The 14302-nt window shown below is 53.2% G+C and overlaps 1 protein-coding gene across 1 annotated transcript in view; it reads right to left on the bottom strand.

The window, feature by feature from the left end:
* Window positions 1-1408: 1408 nt before the first annotated feature.
* MAP2K5 (mitogen-activated protein kinase kinase 5) overlaps window positions 1409-14302 on the bottom strand; it is a 267464-nt gene continuing 254570 nt past the window's right edge. The window contains exon 21 of the mRNA XM_012658123.1: window positions 1409-1803. Within this exon, the coding sequence (XP_012513577.1) occupies window positions 1699-1803 (105 nt within the window). The 3' untranslated portion in view covers window positions 1409-1698. The remainder of the gene's footprint in view (window positions 1804-14302) is intronic.

Here is a 14302-nt window from a genome sequence, read left to right as displayed (position 1 = left end):
ATCTACATAACTGAGTCCCAGCTCGGTTAACAGGCCATCGCAGGTGTTCCTTTGAGGGGGTGCGGCCCACTCCTCCACGTGGTGATTCAGGGATCCAAGCTCCTTCCACCGTGGCTCAGCTCTCCCCCCCGCCATGGCAGTCATTTTTCTCATTTAGCAGGAGGATGGAGAAAGGGGTAGCAGAGCAGGGCATCTGCATCTTAGGCTTCCTGGCCACCTGCCCTCATTCCACTGAGAAGAGCTGGTCACAGGCCCCTGTTCAGTGCAAGGGGGGCTGGGAAACGTCGCCCCTGGCTGGGCGGCGCATACACGATGGAGGGAGTGTGGACCTCCGGTGGCTGGACGACGCCACTGGGCCCTTGGGTGGGACTGTGCCCAGATGTGCAAGAAGCAGCAAGGAGGCCAGCTGGCTGGGTAACGGGGGAACTGTGGGTGAGGGAGCTGCGGTCAGAGACAATGAGGGCAGATTGTACAGGGTCACGCAGGCCATCGTTGGGTCGCGGCTGTCCTCAGTGACTGGGAGCCCCTGGAGGCTCTGAGCAGGGGAGGGACAGCATCTGCCTTCGGCTTCAACAGGCTCCCTGGAGCTGCCAGGTGACCAGACCGCAGGGGTGGGGGCAGGAGCGGGGACGGGGGAGGAGGCTGTGGCGGGGTCCAGGCCATGGTGGGAAGTGGCAGAACCAACATCCTCGGAAGGCAAAGACGATAGGACTGCCTGGCTGGCTGGATGGGGGGTGTGAAATAAAAAGGAGTCAAGGCCGAGTGCTGGCACTTTGGCTGGGACGCTGGGAGGACAGAGATGCCGTTTAGTGAGAGGACAGCAGCGAAAGGAGGTCTCAGGTGTGCGTGACGTGTGCGGGGGGCAGGGGCGGGAGAGTTCGCTTTTAGACACGTCGAGATGCTGCTCAGTTCTGAGTGGCAACCGAGCTCCTGAGAGCCTCAGTTCCCTGTTGGTGCCATGGGGACAGCTGCCTTACCTCGAGGTGGTTGCGAGGATTACCCGGCTGGGAACGGCGGAGGTGACAGAGGTCCCCGGGCGTGCAGAGGGGAGAGGAGCCGGTGGCGGGGCGTGGGCCAGGGGCGGAGGAAGACCTCTCAGCATGGCCTGGGCCCTTTCTCCAACTCCTGGTCTCCTCTCTGCAGACGCGCAGGCGAGACCGAGACCGGCGTGGCCGGCGTGTTGCTGCCGGGGCAGCAGCTCTCAGCAGCGCAGCCGGGAGCTCTCGAGCCGAGCGGGCCCTACTCCTGCTGGGACTCGGCTCGGGCACCTCCCCGCCTCTGCTTCTCCTCTGACAAGGCTGCGGGCCCCTACGGCACTGTGGGAGCATCGGGGTGCCCCGCGGGTGGCAGACTCACTCGACAACACGCCCTCGCAGGGGAGGCAGTCACGGAGCAGTAATACTTTTATTCCCACCGTGAGGCTGGTGGGGTCTGACCTTTACAAGGAATAACGTTAGGGAAACAGGGCAGGGGCCACAGGAGCTTCCATTCTCGCCGCCTCGCCCCTTTGCCCACCCTGCCAGCGTCGGAGCCTCCTGGAGCGGCTGCCACCCCCTCGGCCAGGCCATCTGCCTGCAGAGTCGAAGGTGACAGCAGGGAAGCCGGGCCCAGCAAGCTGTGGTGCAGGCAGCGAATGGAGAGGGGGCAACAGGTGGGCTGTTCCCCTCGGTCCTGGACTTTCAGCGACGCGCTGAGGCCTCATGCGGGCCCCTGCTGGCTCCGCCGCTCCTCCAGCGCCCGGCACACCCACATGGACACCACGGTGGCGTTTCCGTCATTGAACTGCACGATGAAGGGGTGGCCCTGTGGGAAAGAGGAGCAGGCTGTGACAGGTATTCCCTGGACTTTGCCCTTCAATGCACTTTTCGAGGCCTGTTCTCAGCCTGGATCTCATTTCTTTTCCGCAACAACCGTGTGAGGTGCGGAGGGCAGCTATCAGCCCATTTCACGGTGTAGACCACTGAGGCCCAAGGAGGGGCCGTGCCACACCCGCAGTCAGCACCGACCGTCTGGAGCACGGGCTGGCTCGCCTCAGACTCCGCCTGCTGCTCTGCCACCTTCTCCTGAGACCCTGGGGAGCCTGAAAGGTCCTTAAGGGCGAGGCCTATCTTAACCGCACACTCTGCCTGGCCCTTCCGCAGCCGGCCAAGGCCTGGCGCCCGTGTCGCCAGCTTTCCGGTCCAGTGGCTGCCCAGAGGCCAAGGAACCACCTCGTCAGAGGCCACGTCAATCCCTTTTAGTTGTCCCCTTTGTCTGCAGCTCGCCTATAAACGAATCCATCCCGTCTGCGGCTGGAGGGAAGGCAGACCGTGCCTGGGAAGGAAGAGGAGCACGCAGGAATGTGCTGGGACCGCAGACCACTCCGGCGTCTGGTGAGAGGTTCGGTGGGGGCCGACTGCGGAGGGGCCGGCACTGTCTCCGAGTGGCTGCCTCCGGCTCTAACCTACTTAGCCCACAGGCAGGCCAGGTTATATTTAGTCAGTCCCTCCCCTGCTGTCCTGAAGCACCAGGATTTGCACCCACAATCACGGCCTCCTGGGAGTTCCCAGGGAAGGTCAGAAAAAAGCAGGGACAGCCATAAGGTTGCCTGGCCACAAGTCAAAGGTGAAAGGAAAACTGAAAAACATTCTCTTTCCTCCTCCCCAAGCAGCTTCTTCGGTAGGAACTTACACCTGGTGGCTTCCTCGACTACCAAAAACTTTACAGCTTGCACAGTGAGACTCAGGGAGCCACAGTGGGCGGGCAGAGACAATGGGGAGGATGGGGGCTCTCTGCTGCCTGCCTCCAGCTCCTCTTCTCCCTCCCCTTCCAGGGGCAGCTTCCCTGCTCCCTCCAGCTTCCTGAGCCCTCGTGGCCCCGCCCACAACACGCCCCAGCCTTGACCTGCAGCCCCTGGGAACCTGCTCGAGGTGCCACACTGCCTCCCCATGAGCTCATCACATAGCCAGGAGGGACGTGGGCCCTGGGTGCCAGCCCCCAGTGTGTGCAGGAGCTGCCATGGACCAGGCTAGGGTAGGGAAAGGGGGTTAAATGGCCCATCTGGGCCACGGGTCAGACCTGAGACTTCTCTCGGACAGGAAGAAAGAACGCCCACGGCTCTTCACCCTGGGTGAGTGCTGTGTCCCCTCACCAGCCTTCCAACTCGGGTATGGAAAACCATCCCTGGGAGCACCCTGCATGGGTCTAGCTCGGAGGCACACAAAATACTGCCAGCGGCGCAAGGAGGGAAGAAACTCAGCCCAGAAGGTGCCAAGACGCCCAACCCAGGACAGGGATTCATTGAGGCCATGGTGGAGCTAGGCTGGGGCCCAGCCGGGCGCCTCCTGTGATCTGCTCATGGCACTTTGTGGGGGCTGTCGGCACACCTGCAGGGCCCCCAAGGGAGCAGGGCCATGGGGAAGGGGAGCTGGAGGCCAGGTTGGGTGGGCGCCCCATGAGTGGCACAGGCCTGGGTGGGGGCTGAGGCAGGAGAGGCCCAGGAGGGACTGTCCCGGCTTTCCTATGTTCTCCTCCCCATATACCTGCCCGCCCTGTGCCCAGACAGAGGAAATGCTCTGAAGTCCAAGCGTGCACACTTCCTTTCAGGAGGCTCAGGAGAGGTGACCTTGTGCCCCTCTGAAGAACAAAGGGAGACGCGGTGCTCAGGAGTGATGGGCCCCTCCCTCCAAGCCTGGGGTAACACAGTGTCACTTTCCCAGAATGCCGGGTGACTTTGGGGCCCATATGCTCCATCTCTGCTATCATCTGTTCCGGAGCAAGCAGAGCGGAACGGCAGGAGGGGAGAGTGGAGGCATTCCTCCCCGCTGCAGGAAGGGCGGATGGCCGCGCTGCAGGGAAGCACTTCGCCCAAGTGCCCCAGTAGGCGAGGGGGGAGAGGGCTGCGAGGCTGCTGGCATCCTCCGCTCCGCCGGATACTCTGGCCCCCTCCTGCCCTCGTTGCCTGGGACGTGACCCCCATATCCTTTGTGTCGCTGCTGAGGCGCGATGCATCCCTGACGCTTTACACCACCCTGACCTGGACAGCCGGCTTTGTCCCCAGCAACTGCTGATTGGTTTAGGGTGGGTGCCTGAAGTGAGATATGAGGGGCAGAATCACAGAGGGAGACGGGGGGAACCCCAGCATCTCTGGGCAACCTGGGCTGTGACCTGTGAACCTGGGAGGCGCTGGCAGCCATGGACCCCCACGTGACTGGACACACGGAGGAAGCTGGTCTGTGGGCGGTGACGGTAGGAGTGCTGTACAGAGAGGGGCAGAGAAGGGCAGGAGGGGGTCCTGACAGCATTGGAGACCCTGCGGCCATTATACCTGGGGCCTGGCAGCAGCTCTGTCTGCAGGGTCCGCGAGGCACCTCCCAGGCAGGGGTTGGTTTCTGTTATTTTCAGCCAAAGAAGTGCTAATTCACAGAAGTGGGTACTACTGTCTCCACTTCACAGATGAGGAAACAGAGGCCACAGGGTCACAGTTGACCTGCCTCGGTTTCCAGAGCTGGGACTGGACCACAAGTCTCTGTAACGCAAACCTACTGCCCTCGGCTCTTCCTGGGCAGTCCTGGGCTGGGCAGAGGTGGGACAACCAACATCCAAGTTGCAATTCCCCTTTGCCTTGTTTCTAGGAACCAGGGCAAGTCACGCCTGCCTGGCCAGAGGTGGGACCAGGGCTGCAGGCTTTAAGCCTGGACCATCCCGGGTCTTGACCTCTGTCAGTGCTGACCCTTGGGCACACTGGGGGAGTCACCTGACTACCCCTCCGATCAACCCTGTGTGGGAAGCAGGGAAAGTGTAGCACAGCTCCCATTTTATAGAAGAGGACACTGAGGCCCAGGGAGGGAAGCTGTTGGTTAAGAACTGGGCCAGGCCTGATGTTCATGCCTTTAATCCCAGCACGCTGGGAGGCCAAGGTGAGAGGATCACTTGAGGCCAGGAGTTTGAAATCAGACTGGACAGCACAGTGAGGCCCCATTTCTAAAAAAAATTAAAAAAATTAGCTGGGTGTGGTGGCACACACCTATAGTCCCAGCTATTGTGGGAGGCTGAGGCAGGAGAATTGCTTGAGTCCAAGAGTTCAAGGCTGCAGAAGCTATGACTGTGCCACTGCACTCCAGCCTGGGTGATAGAGCAAGACATTGTCTCAAAAAAAAAAAAAAAGCTGAGATTGAACTTAGATCTTCTGGTGCCTATTCTGGAATGTTCTCAGGGCTGGCATGGCTCCCATAGGACCCTAGGGGGTGCAGTTCTCTCCTTCCTCCTAGACTATATCTGACATCCTCAAGCCCTGTGACATGCACAGTGCAGGCATTCCTGATGAGTTTAGTTAGCAAACAAATACGGTCCGATGGAAAATTCTAGGGGAAGTATGAAAATCACTCGGCCTCCCTGAGGTGCCTGAGTTTTGCACAGCCAGATGCTCCAGGAGTCCCGGCAGGCCAGCCTCCTGGAGATGGAGACCGCACACCAAATACGACTGAGTCCAGCACTGGGCTGAGCTGTGTGCCAGGCACTTGCCAAAGGCTCTGTCCTGTGTGCCCGCTGGCTCCCCAGGTTCACTCCGGTGCCAAGCACAGCTATGCATCTCTACCTTCCCGATGAGGAAACTGACATTCAGTGTGTGGTGCTCGCCGCAGGGCATCCAAGCACGTGGTTGGGCTGGAACCAGAACATGAGTCTCCCGACTCGAGATGCCATGCTCATGACCACGTGCTCTCCTGCATGTGCGATCAGAGAGCTGACCTTGAGGCTCCCTGCAGGGTCCCCATGAGGCCCGGGAAGGGCTCCAGCCCCTGCAGATGGTCCCACCTCTGTGCCTGGGTGAAACATACATCCCCCCAGGCAGAGCAGTCCAGGTGTGGACACGCTCTTGCAGCCCCATCAGCCGATGAGGAACAATGGAGCATGGCATGGTCCATCTCCCTGGAGCTGGAACACCAACATGCTGCTTGTCAAGAGCATCTCCCACCCAAGGTGACTGCTCCAGACACCTAGGCCTCTGTCTTCCATGCAGAAAGTGTGTGAGCAGCCTGTCTGCAAAGCCTGGCAGTGCCAGGCTGCAGCTGCTGAATGATCTCACTGGCTAGTGGGAGCCACTCTCATCTCCCAGATTCTCTCAGGGCCAACTGCGACAATTAAACTGGCAAGGGTTGAAGCATTATAGTCCACAAGCTTCGTCACAGAAGATGGAGATGGAGACAAAATGAAGGGAAAAGGATGGGACTGCAAGCGGTAGGATGGCTCCAAAAGTGGGACACAGGGGAGAGTGACGACACAACCACACCAGAGGTGGCATCTCCTGGTGCAGACACTCCCACCAAAGGGAGATGCAGGGCACTGGTGAAAACGTCCTAAGTGTTGAAGAGGAATTGCGGTTGTTCACTACACTCCCTCCTTTACCTGGGCACCAGTGTCCAGCGTGTCAGGAGAGCTTGACTCTTCACCTCTGTGCCAGCATCCCTGCTTCTTGCCCCCTGGTTCTACCGTGATGAGGGGCTTTCCGGAGGGACTGACAGCAGGACGCTCCCGAGCCCCTCTCATGTGGAGGCGGGGAGGACGGCTTGGTGAGCTGTCGTGTGGGCAGGGACGAGGCTCTGAGCCTCCCACGGTGGCTGAGTGCTGCTTGAGGCTCAGGACTGGACTTCCAGACCAGCGCTCATTTGATGACACCTCACTGGCTGTCCTTAGTTGGGCTTTGAGTTTCTTCCCAAATAGGAATTTACTTACTTGGGCTCCCCACACTTGCCTGTCTTCATGTAACTTCCTCAAGAACGTCATGCATTTGAATCATTTAAAAACTTACTGGTGTGGCTGCAGGGTTTGGTGCAATGCCTGGCACATAGTAGGTCCTCAATTAATGTCTGTGGCATGAAAAAGTGGTTTGTGTATTCTGTATGCATCTATTCACCAAGCGTGTACACACTGCACTGGCTGAATGCCTTACCCCTGCACATGGCCCTCCGTATCCCTCCCAGAACCCCCGTTTTATAGACTCCAGGGAACGTGATGATGTGGGCAAGATCACACAGCTAGAAAGTGGCAGAGTTAGGGTTTAAACCCAGGACACTCTGCTATCATGAAATTCACCACACTGCCTGCCTGTCTACTAATGCTCCCCAAGGTTGGGCACAGTGAGTTTTATATTTCTACTTTTAAAAAAAGAGTATCTCATACATAAGAGATGCCCAACAACTAATTTCTAACTGGCAAACTGACATTAAGGTGGAAAGGGCAACTTGTGGTCTCCCTGTTCAGATTCACACGTGTCAGGCACTTCTAACCCTTTGATACTCAGCAACTCTGTTAAGTATTAATATCATCCCCATTTTACAGATGAGAAAACCAAAGCACAGAAAGATTATGGAACCTGTCCAAGGCCACCAAGCTTGAACATGGGCACTGTGTCTCCAGAGCCCCAGCACTTAGCCATCATACTGTCCTTACGCACCTGTGCCAGGGCTGGAGTGTGGTGGCACCCACCCTGCAGGGAAGCCTGCTCTCGGAGCAGGAGCGGGGTGGTCTCACTGATAACCCCAGCTTCCCTGGCTCTCCGCGCTTGCTTTGTGGGTCTAGACTCCAGAGAAGCCAGGAAAACTGAGGCTCAGGGCCTAGAAGAAACTTCTCAGGGATATAGAGACCAGACCCTGGAGGTCCGGGCAGAAAGGACAATTAGAAACAGGATGCCTGGCAGCAAACCACCCCCCAAACCTAAGAGCTACCTCTGTGAAGCCTTTCTTCATGGCTCTTCCCAGCAGATGTCACCTCTGTCTCCACAGAACTGTGCGAACACCTTCTTGTTGACCTCCCTAAGATACATACTGGTTCTGCAGTGTGTTATCTTCCTTTGAGCCCATCTTATCCTAACATTAGACTGGTAGCCACTGGAGGACAGGGCAGTGCTGATCATGTAGCACCCCCAGGGAAGTCATCTGTGCTGACTGGTGAATTGCGGTGCTTCCTCAGGAGCCTGATGCTCGGGCGGAGCAGCACTGCAGGTTGGGGTGGGCATGTCTAGAGAGAAGGCTCCACAAGCCGAGGCTGCTCTAGACCTCTGGATCACAAGACTGTCCTCCCTGAGGGCGAGCCCCTGGCACCTCCTCTCCCACCAAGGATGCTGCATGGGAGAGGATGTCAAGGCCCCATAAAACCTGTGCAAACCAGTGACACTGGTTCATGTATATCCCAGCCAAGTCCCAAACTAGTAGAGAATCCAACAAGCTGTTCAAAAAAGCCAGCGGGGTCAGCCCTGTAACTAGGGGTGCCTGTAAAAGGTGACTTGAGAGGGTGGAGGGACCCCCAAATGCTAAACCACTACCCATTACTTTACCTGTCCTTGCTGGACCTGTGAGCCTTGCTTGAATGTATCTCCCTATAGGATTCCAGCCCTCTTGGCAGGGGTAACCCTTCGGTCCCTCTCAGCAATAATGGAGGTGTGCGAGGATAGGATGGGACCTCAGAGGCCAGTGGAGCCACAGGGTGTGAAGTGTCTTGGGGAGCTCTACAGATGTTTCATTCAAATTCTGTTAAGAAATATTTTTAACTATATTTCTAAAAAAACCATATTTTAAAAAGATGACATACACATTCAGCTATGGCCAACTCAAAGTGTTACAATGAATACTGGTGATCTGCTGCCTTGCGTTCTGTTATTGTTTGCAGCTTTTGGAGTCCACTTGTTAGATCTGAGCATATCATTCAACTTCTTATAGCTAGGAGGGCTGTTGCAGTGTGCTGGTCATCTGAACAAACTCAGGGCTGTGGTGTCCACTCAGGTTGTACGTATGTATAAAACTGTGTGATGTACCACCAAAGCCCAGGTACTTCAAGCCCCATCTTGCACATCTGAGCAAGGTACAGTGTGGATCAGGGCTGTTCTGAGTTTCTGATGGTGTCAGTTCCTGTAAGCTTTGAGTACCTCGTCTGACCTATGTATTTGCCATAAGCAAGTCATATAAAGAGTTGGTAGGTATTGTGACTAAACTTTGAAATAAAACTTTTCTGCTATTCCTTTGAGCATCTACATTGGTTTAATGGATGCCTAAATTGAGAAGGCAACTGGATGAGTCAGGATTTCCTTGACACTGTGCTACTGAGATAATACACAGAAATAAACTGAACGCTGATGTAGATATTAGACTGTAACTGTCCTCTGTGACCCCAGCTTTAAATCTCATGGATGGCTTTCTAAAGAATTGTCTACAATGAATACTAACACATTCATGCTAAAAAAAAAAAAATATGTCTTTTCTACGTTAACATGGAAGACCTGGCCAGGCATGGTGGCTCATGTCTGTAACCCCAGCGCTTTGGGAGGCTGAAGCAGGAGGACCACTTGAGCTTAAGAGTTTGAGACCAGCCTGGGCAACATAGCAAGACGTTGTCTCTAAAAAGAAAAAAAAAAAGTAAAAAATAAAAAAATATTGAAGCCCTACACTAATTTTACATAATAAAAAGTGTTCCACTGTTAAAGTTTTAAAACTACCAATCTAATCCCTATTTATCCAGGAGAAAACTTCAGATTAAAGAAGTTAATTTATGGAAGGATGCATAGATGCCCATTGTCTGCTAAACTGCTGACCAATGTCAGGGCAGTGTGCAGCACTGATACCATTAATTACATAAGAGAACAAATCATGATCAACCCAGGGGCTGACTCTTCCTTCCAGGATGGGTGTGGCCAGGCTAATCAACAGGGGTGGTTGGGGAAGGAGGGCTGGGTTGTGGCTGGAAGGGGGCCCTGAGGAGTGACTCCACAAGGAGAAGCTGAGGCATCTCGGTAGACATCTCCCATTGGTCTCTGTGGGGTAACACAAGGGGCCGTGGGCTAAGAGTCAGCAAACCTTCCCCTGGCCATCCTGCTAGTAGGGAAGGGATGGAAGGTCACAATTGCCCCACCTGTAAAAGAGATACTGAAGCGGGGAGCCTCCAATCCCCTGGCTTCATCGTTGTACATGGAAGTGCCTGTGTTGTTGGAACACTCCGGAGCCCTCCGCCCAATGAGGGGTGACACTGAGCAGGCAGGCACAGGGGGTGCCCCGCCCACAGGGAGGGTGTGTGCTGGCCTGCCATCTCATGGTCAGCTTCTAGGCAGGCTCTGGGCCCGAGGGGGAGGCCTGCCGTTCACTTCTGACTGAGACTTGGCGGGTAAGTTCTTAGCAAGGCCACTGGGGACACAAAGGTAAGTACATTCTCCAATCCAGACTTTCACGGAAGTGAAACTGATACTTGCCCTCTGTCATTTCTGGGTCTTATTTCTCAGCTGGTTTTGAACACAGGGAAGCTGTTTGCTGGCCTCCTTCCTCCCCTCACCTAGTATCACCTGCTCTCTCTTCCTCCCAGAGTGGATTGTAAGGACAACGTGAGATGGCCTAACCCACAGTCAGCGCTTTATAGACACACCGTGGGCAGCATGAGGGTTTTATTCCTCCACGCAGGATGCAGGTTCTACGCTTGGGAGCGCAGCAGTGAGTGAGGGCGCGAGCCTTACATGTGTGGAGTCTGCCTGTCTGCCCAGCCAGCTCACCTGGGCAAACGCCGCGGTGCAGAGCTTTCCCACGCAAGGCACTTGTTCTGAGAATGTGCTTTCTTAGCCTCTGATTTCTAAAGCTTTTCCATGGCTGGGGGTGAGGGGTTCCCTTCATTTTCTTTTAAGACCACAGAAATGCTGTGCAGCTGTGACGTGTCATTTCAATCAACCTCCCTGAGTTTATTCTTCACAACTGCTATAGAAATAGATGTTTCCCCCCAAATATTCAATTTTTAGCAGCAAATAGCTTACCTCTAGCCATCCTAGATGGTACACAGGCAACTAAGGGGTCAAGGAGCTCTCCACCTTTCATCTGAGCAGATCTATGTGTTCCTCCACAGAGTAACTGGCCAGAAAATGACCCATCATGAGAATAAGATATTTCTGGAAGTCTGTGAGCTATTCTAGGACCTGTGCTTACAGAGCGGCTTCAGGACCAGAGTGGTGTGGTGCAGGGGGGGGCGCAGGACGACTCCAGTGGGCCAGGGTGAAGCGGGTAATGCTCAGGGCGCTGACATTCATTTTGTGTGTCCGAGGGAGCCGACCCATGCGAGTGGTAGAATGCCACCACTGGCCTTTCTAAGCGGGGCTGTGGTGGCTGCTGGACGGGGCCTCATATAGGACTGGGTGGGGTGTACAGCAGGGAGCACGCTGGCTCCTCCAGGTAGTCTTGGGCTGGGCAGATGTCCAGGAGTCAGAATCTACAGCACGTCCCAGCCATGAATATGGGGCCAGTTACAGGCGTCTGGATGTGCCAGGTTTGTCAGTGGGGTAACAGCTGTGTGGTGATGGAGGTTTAAGGACACAATGCTCAGAAGGATGGATTCTCTCTTGTCCTCTTTTTCTTACCTCTTGACTTCTGGTGTTTGAGCTCCTTGTCCCTGGCTGTGCGGGGGGTGCGTGCACATGTGGCCATGTGACCGTGGAGACGGGGAAGAGTGGCAGACCAGGAGAACTAGCACTATTTCTCACACGCAGTGGGAGCTCAGTAAGTTTGCTGAACAAACCAGAACTGAGTGATTCTGACAGTGAGTGAGCCCTCCCTCTACCAAGCCCTAGCCATGCCACATAAAATGGAACATTTTTTAAGAAGCATAGCCGAACTCATAAGAAAGAACAGAAACGCACAAGTGCTAAAAAGGAAAAGGAAACTGAAAACCGTAATTATAAATGTGTGAGCAGAAAGTCTGTGGCCCTAAGGGGACCTATTCACCCCAGGAATATAGGACCTGGGAGTGTTAAGACCTAAGCAGAAATGAGAGATGAGGTCCATCTGGGGAACTGACACTGAGCCCCTGAATGAAGCCAGGGCTATCAAGGCGTGAGCTAGGAAAGTCTGCCCATCAGTAGACGGGGAGAGAAGCTGGCTCTGAAGGGAAGTTGACCAAGAAATACAAACACAAAGTTGAGCCTTATGCAGTTTTGGGGTCCAAAGTATTAATACTACCTCTGTAGCTTAGGAATCCCAGGCTAATAAATTAATATAACATTGATCTTGATCTAGTGATACTTTAGAAGCATATGGAAAACCATTCAGGGGCAATACATGTGAAATCCACAGATTTCCAGAGTAATAAGCACCACTCAATATGAGTTTTGAAATACAAATTCCGAAACACATGAGGAAACAATCACCGTGAATAAGAGTCAGCAGACATATCACATGGGAAGATCAGCACTCTCAGAACTGAGATCATAGAAAACCAGTTGGAAAGAAAATGTAAAAACAAATGTACATTAAAACACTAAGGAACAAGATATTATAAAAAAGAGAATGGATGGCCAGGCGCGGTGGCTCATGCCTGTAATCCTAGCACTCTGGGAGGCTGAGGCGGGCGGAGCGTTTGAGCTCAGGAGTTTGAGATCAGCCTGAGCAAGAGCGAGACCCCGTCTCTACTAAAAATAGAAAGAAATTAGCTGGACAACTAAAAATATATAGAAAAAATTAGCCGGGCATGGTGGCTCATGCCTGTAGTCCCAGATACTCGGGAGGCTGAGGCAGTCGGATTGCTTGAGCCCAGGAGTTTGAGGTTGCTGTGAGCTAGGCTGATGCTACAGCACTCTAGCCCGGGCAACAAAGTGAGACTCTGTCTCAAAAAAAAAAAAGAGAATGGAGAGATTTGGAAAAGAATCAAATATAATTTATAGAAAACATATAGTCACTAGAAAAAAAAAACAAAAGAAACCCTCTGAGTTAGACAGTGTACTGGGTATGGCTGAGGAGAGACTTAGTAAGCTGGAAGAATGGTCTGAGAAAATTACCCAAAGCATGGTAGAGAAAGAGAATTTTTTTTAAAATGTGAAAAACAAAGGCACAGAGGAAAGAATGAGAAGAGAGTAGACACAGTGGGGGAGGAGCAATATTGAAAGAAACAACAGCTGAAATTTTTTTTTTTTGAGACAGAGTCTCACTGTGTTGCCCGGGCTAGAGTGAGTGCCGTGGCGTCAGCCTAGCTCACAGCAACCTCAAACTCCTGGGCTCAAGCGATCCTACTGCCTCAGCCTCCTGAGTAGTTGAGACTACAGGCATGTGCCACCATGCCCGGCTAATTTTTTTCTATATATTTTTAGTTGTCTGATTAATTTCTTTCTATTTTTAGTAGAGACGGGGTCTCGCTCTTGCTCAGGCTGGTTTCGAACTCCTGAGCTCAAACAATCCGCCTGCCTTGGCCTCCCAGAGAGCTAGGATTACAGGCGTGAGCCACCACGCCCGGCCTGAAATTTTTGAGAACTGATATAAGACATCAATTCTCAGATTCAAAAATCACAATGATTTCCAAGTAAAATAAATATAAAATCTATGCCTGGAAAAACTGTAGTGAAACTGCATAATACCAAGGACAGAGAGAAAGACTTATTGCCTAGAAAGGGTAGCAATTAGGCAGTCAGCAGATTCTTGCCACCCAGAGTAGATGCCAGAGGACAACAGAGTATCTCCAAGGTCCTGGGGAGAAATGATCAACTTACGCTTTATAAACCCAATTACACTAATAATCAAGAGTTAGGGAAAAGTGAAGACAATCCTAGAACAAAAACTCAGATGGTTTTACCACTCACAGACCTTTACTGACAGAACTCTTAATGGACTTCAGAAAGGAAAAGAAACCTAGAAGGAAGGAGAATGCAATAGCAATGAGGAACAAATTAACTGGTAAACATGTGGATAAATCCAAACAAGCACTAACTGCATCAAACCACGACAGCAGTAATGACTAATTTTGAAGATCTAAAAACAAGGTGACAATGAAATCTTCGACCATGATGACACGTAAGAAGGGAGTGATCAGAAACTCTACAAGGCCTTACGTCTGGGGGCAAGGGGTTGTGGTAGAGACTGCTAGTTGCCTATCAATATCCATCCCCCTTCATCTTTTGTGACAAGAATCCTGATTTTAGCAGGGAACACTGACACCCAGCAAAGCAACAGCACTCCAGCCTCCCTTTCGGCCGGTTTTGGCCAACGCCATGTGAGCAGATGTGCTGTGTGCCAGTTCCTAGAAATTCTGTCTTTAAAAGAGGCAAGCATTTCTACTCTCCTTCCTCTTTCCTGTTGGCTGGAGCAAAAAATGTCCCTGGGTGCACAGGATTAAAGGAGTTGCCAAATCAGTCCGGGCACCCTACTTCCTGCCTCCTTTTATTAAGTGGGAAATATCCTCTTGTCTTGTTGAAGCTATTTGTTTTTTATTATATGCAGTTGGAGCTAGTTTGGAGATAATCAACTAAAGACTAGAAATGGAACATGATTTCCAAACCAATGGAAAGGCTAAAAGGGAAGGGAAAAAAACCTTACTC

This window comes from Propithecus coquereli, unplaced genomic scaffold, assembly GCF_000956105.1.
Source record: "Propithecus coquereli isolate 6110/MARCELLA unplaced genomic scaffold, Pcoq_1.0 Scaffold573, whole genome shotgun sequence".
NCBI lineage: Eukaryota > Metazoa > Chordata > Mammalia > Primates > Indriidae > Propithecus > Propithecus coquereli.
Note: the sequence above shows the minus strand (reverse complement) of the source record. Positions and strands in the feature narration are given on the sequence as shown.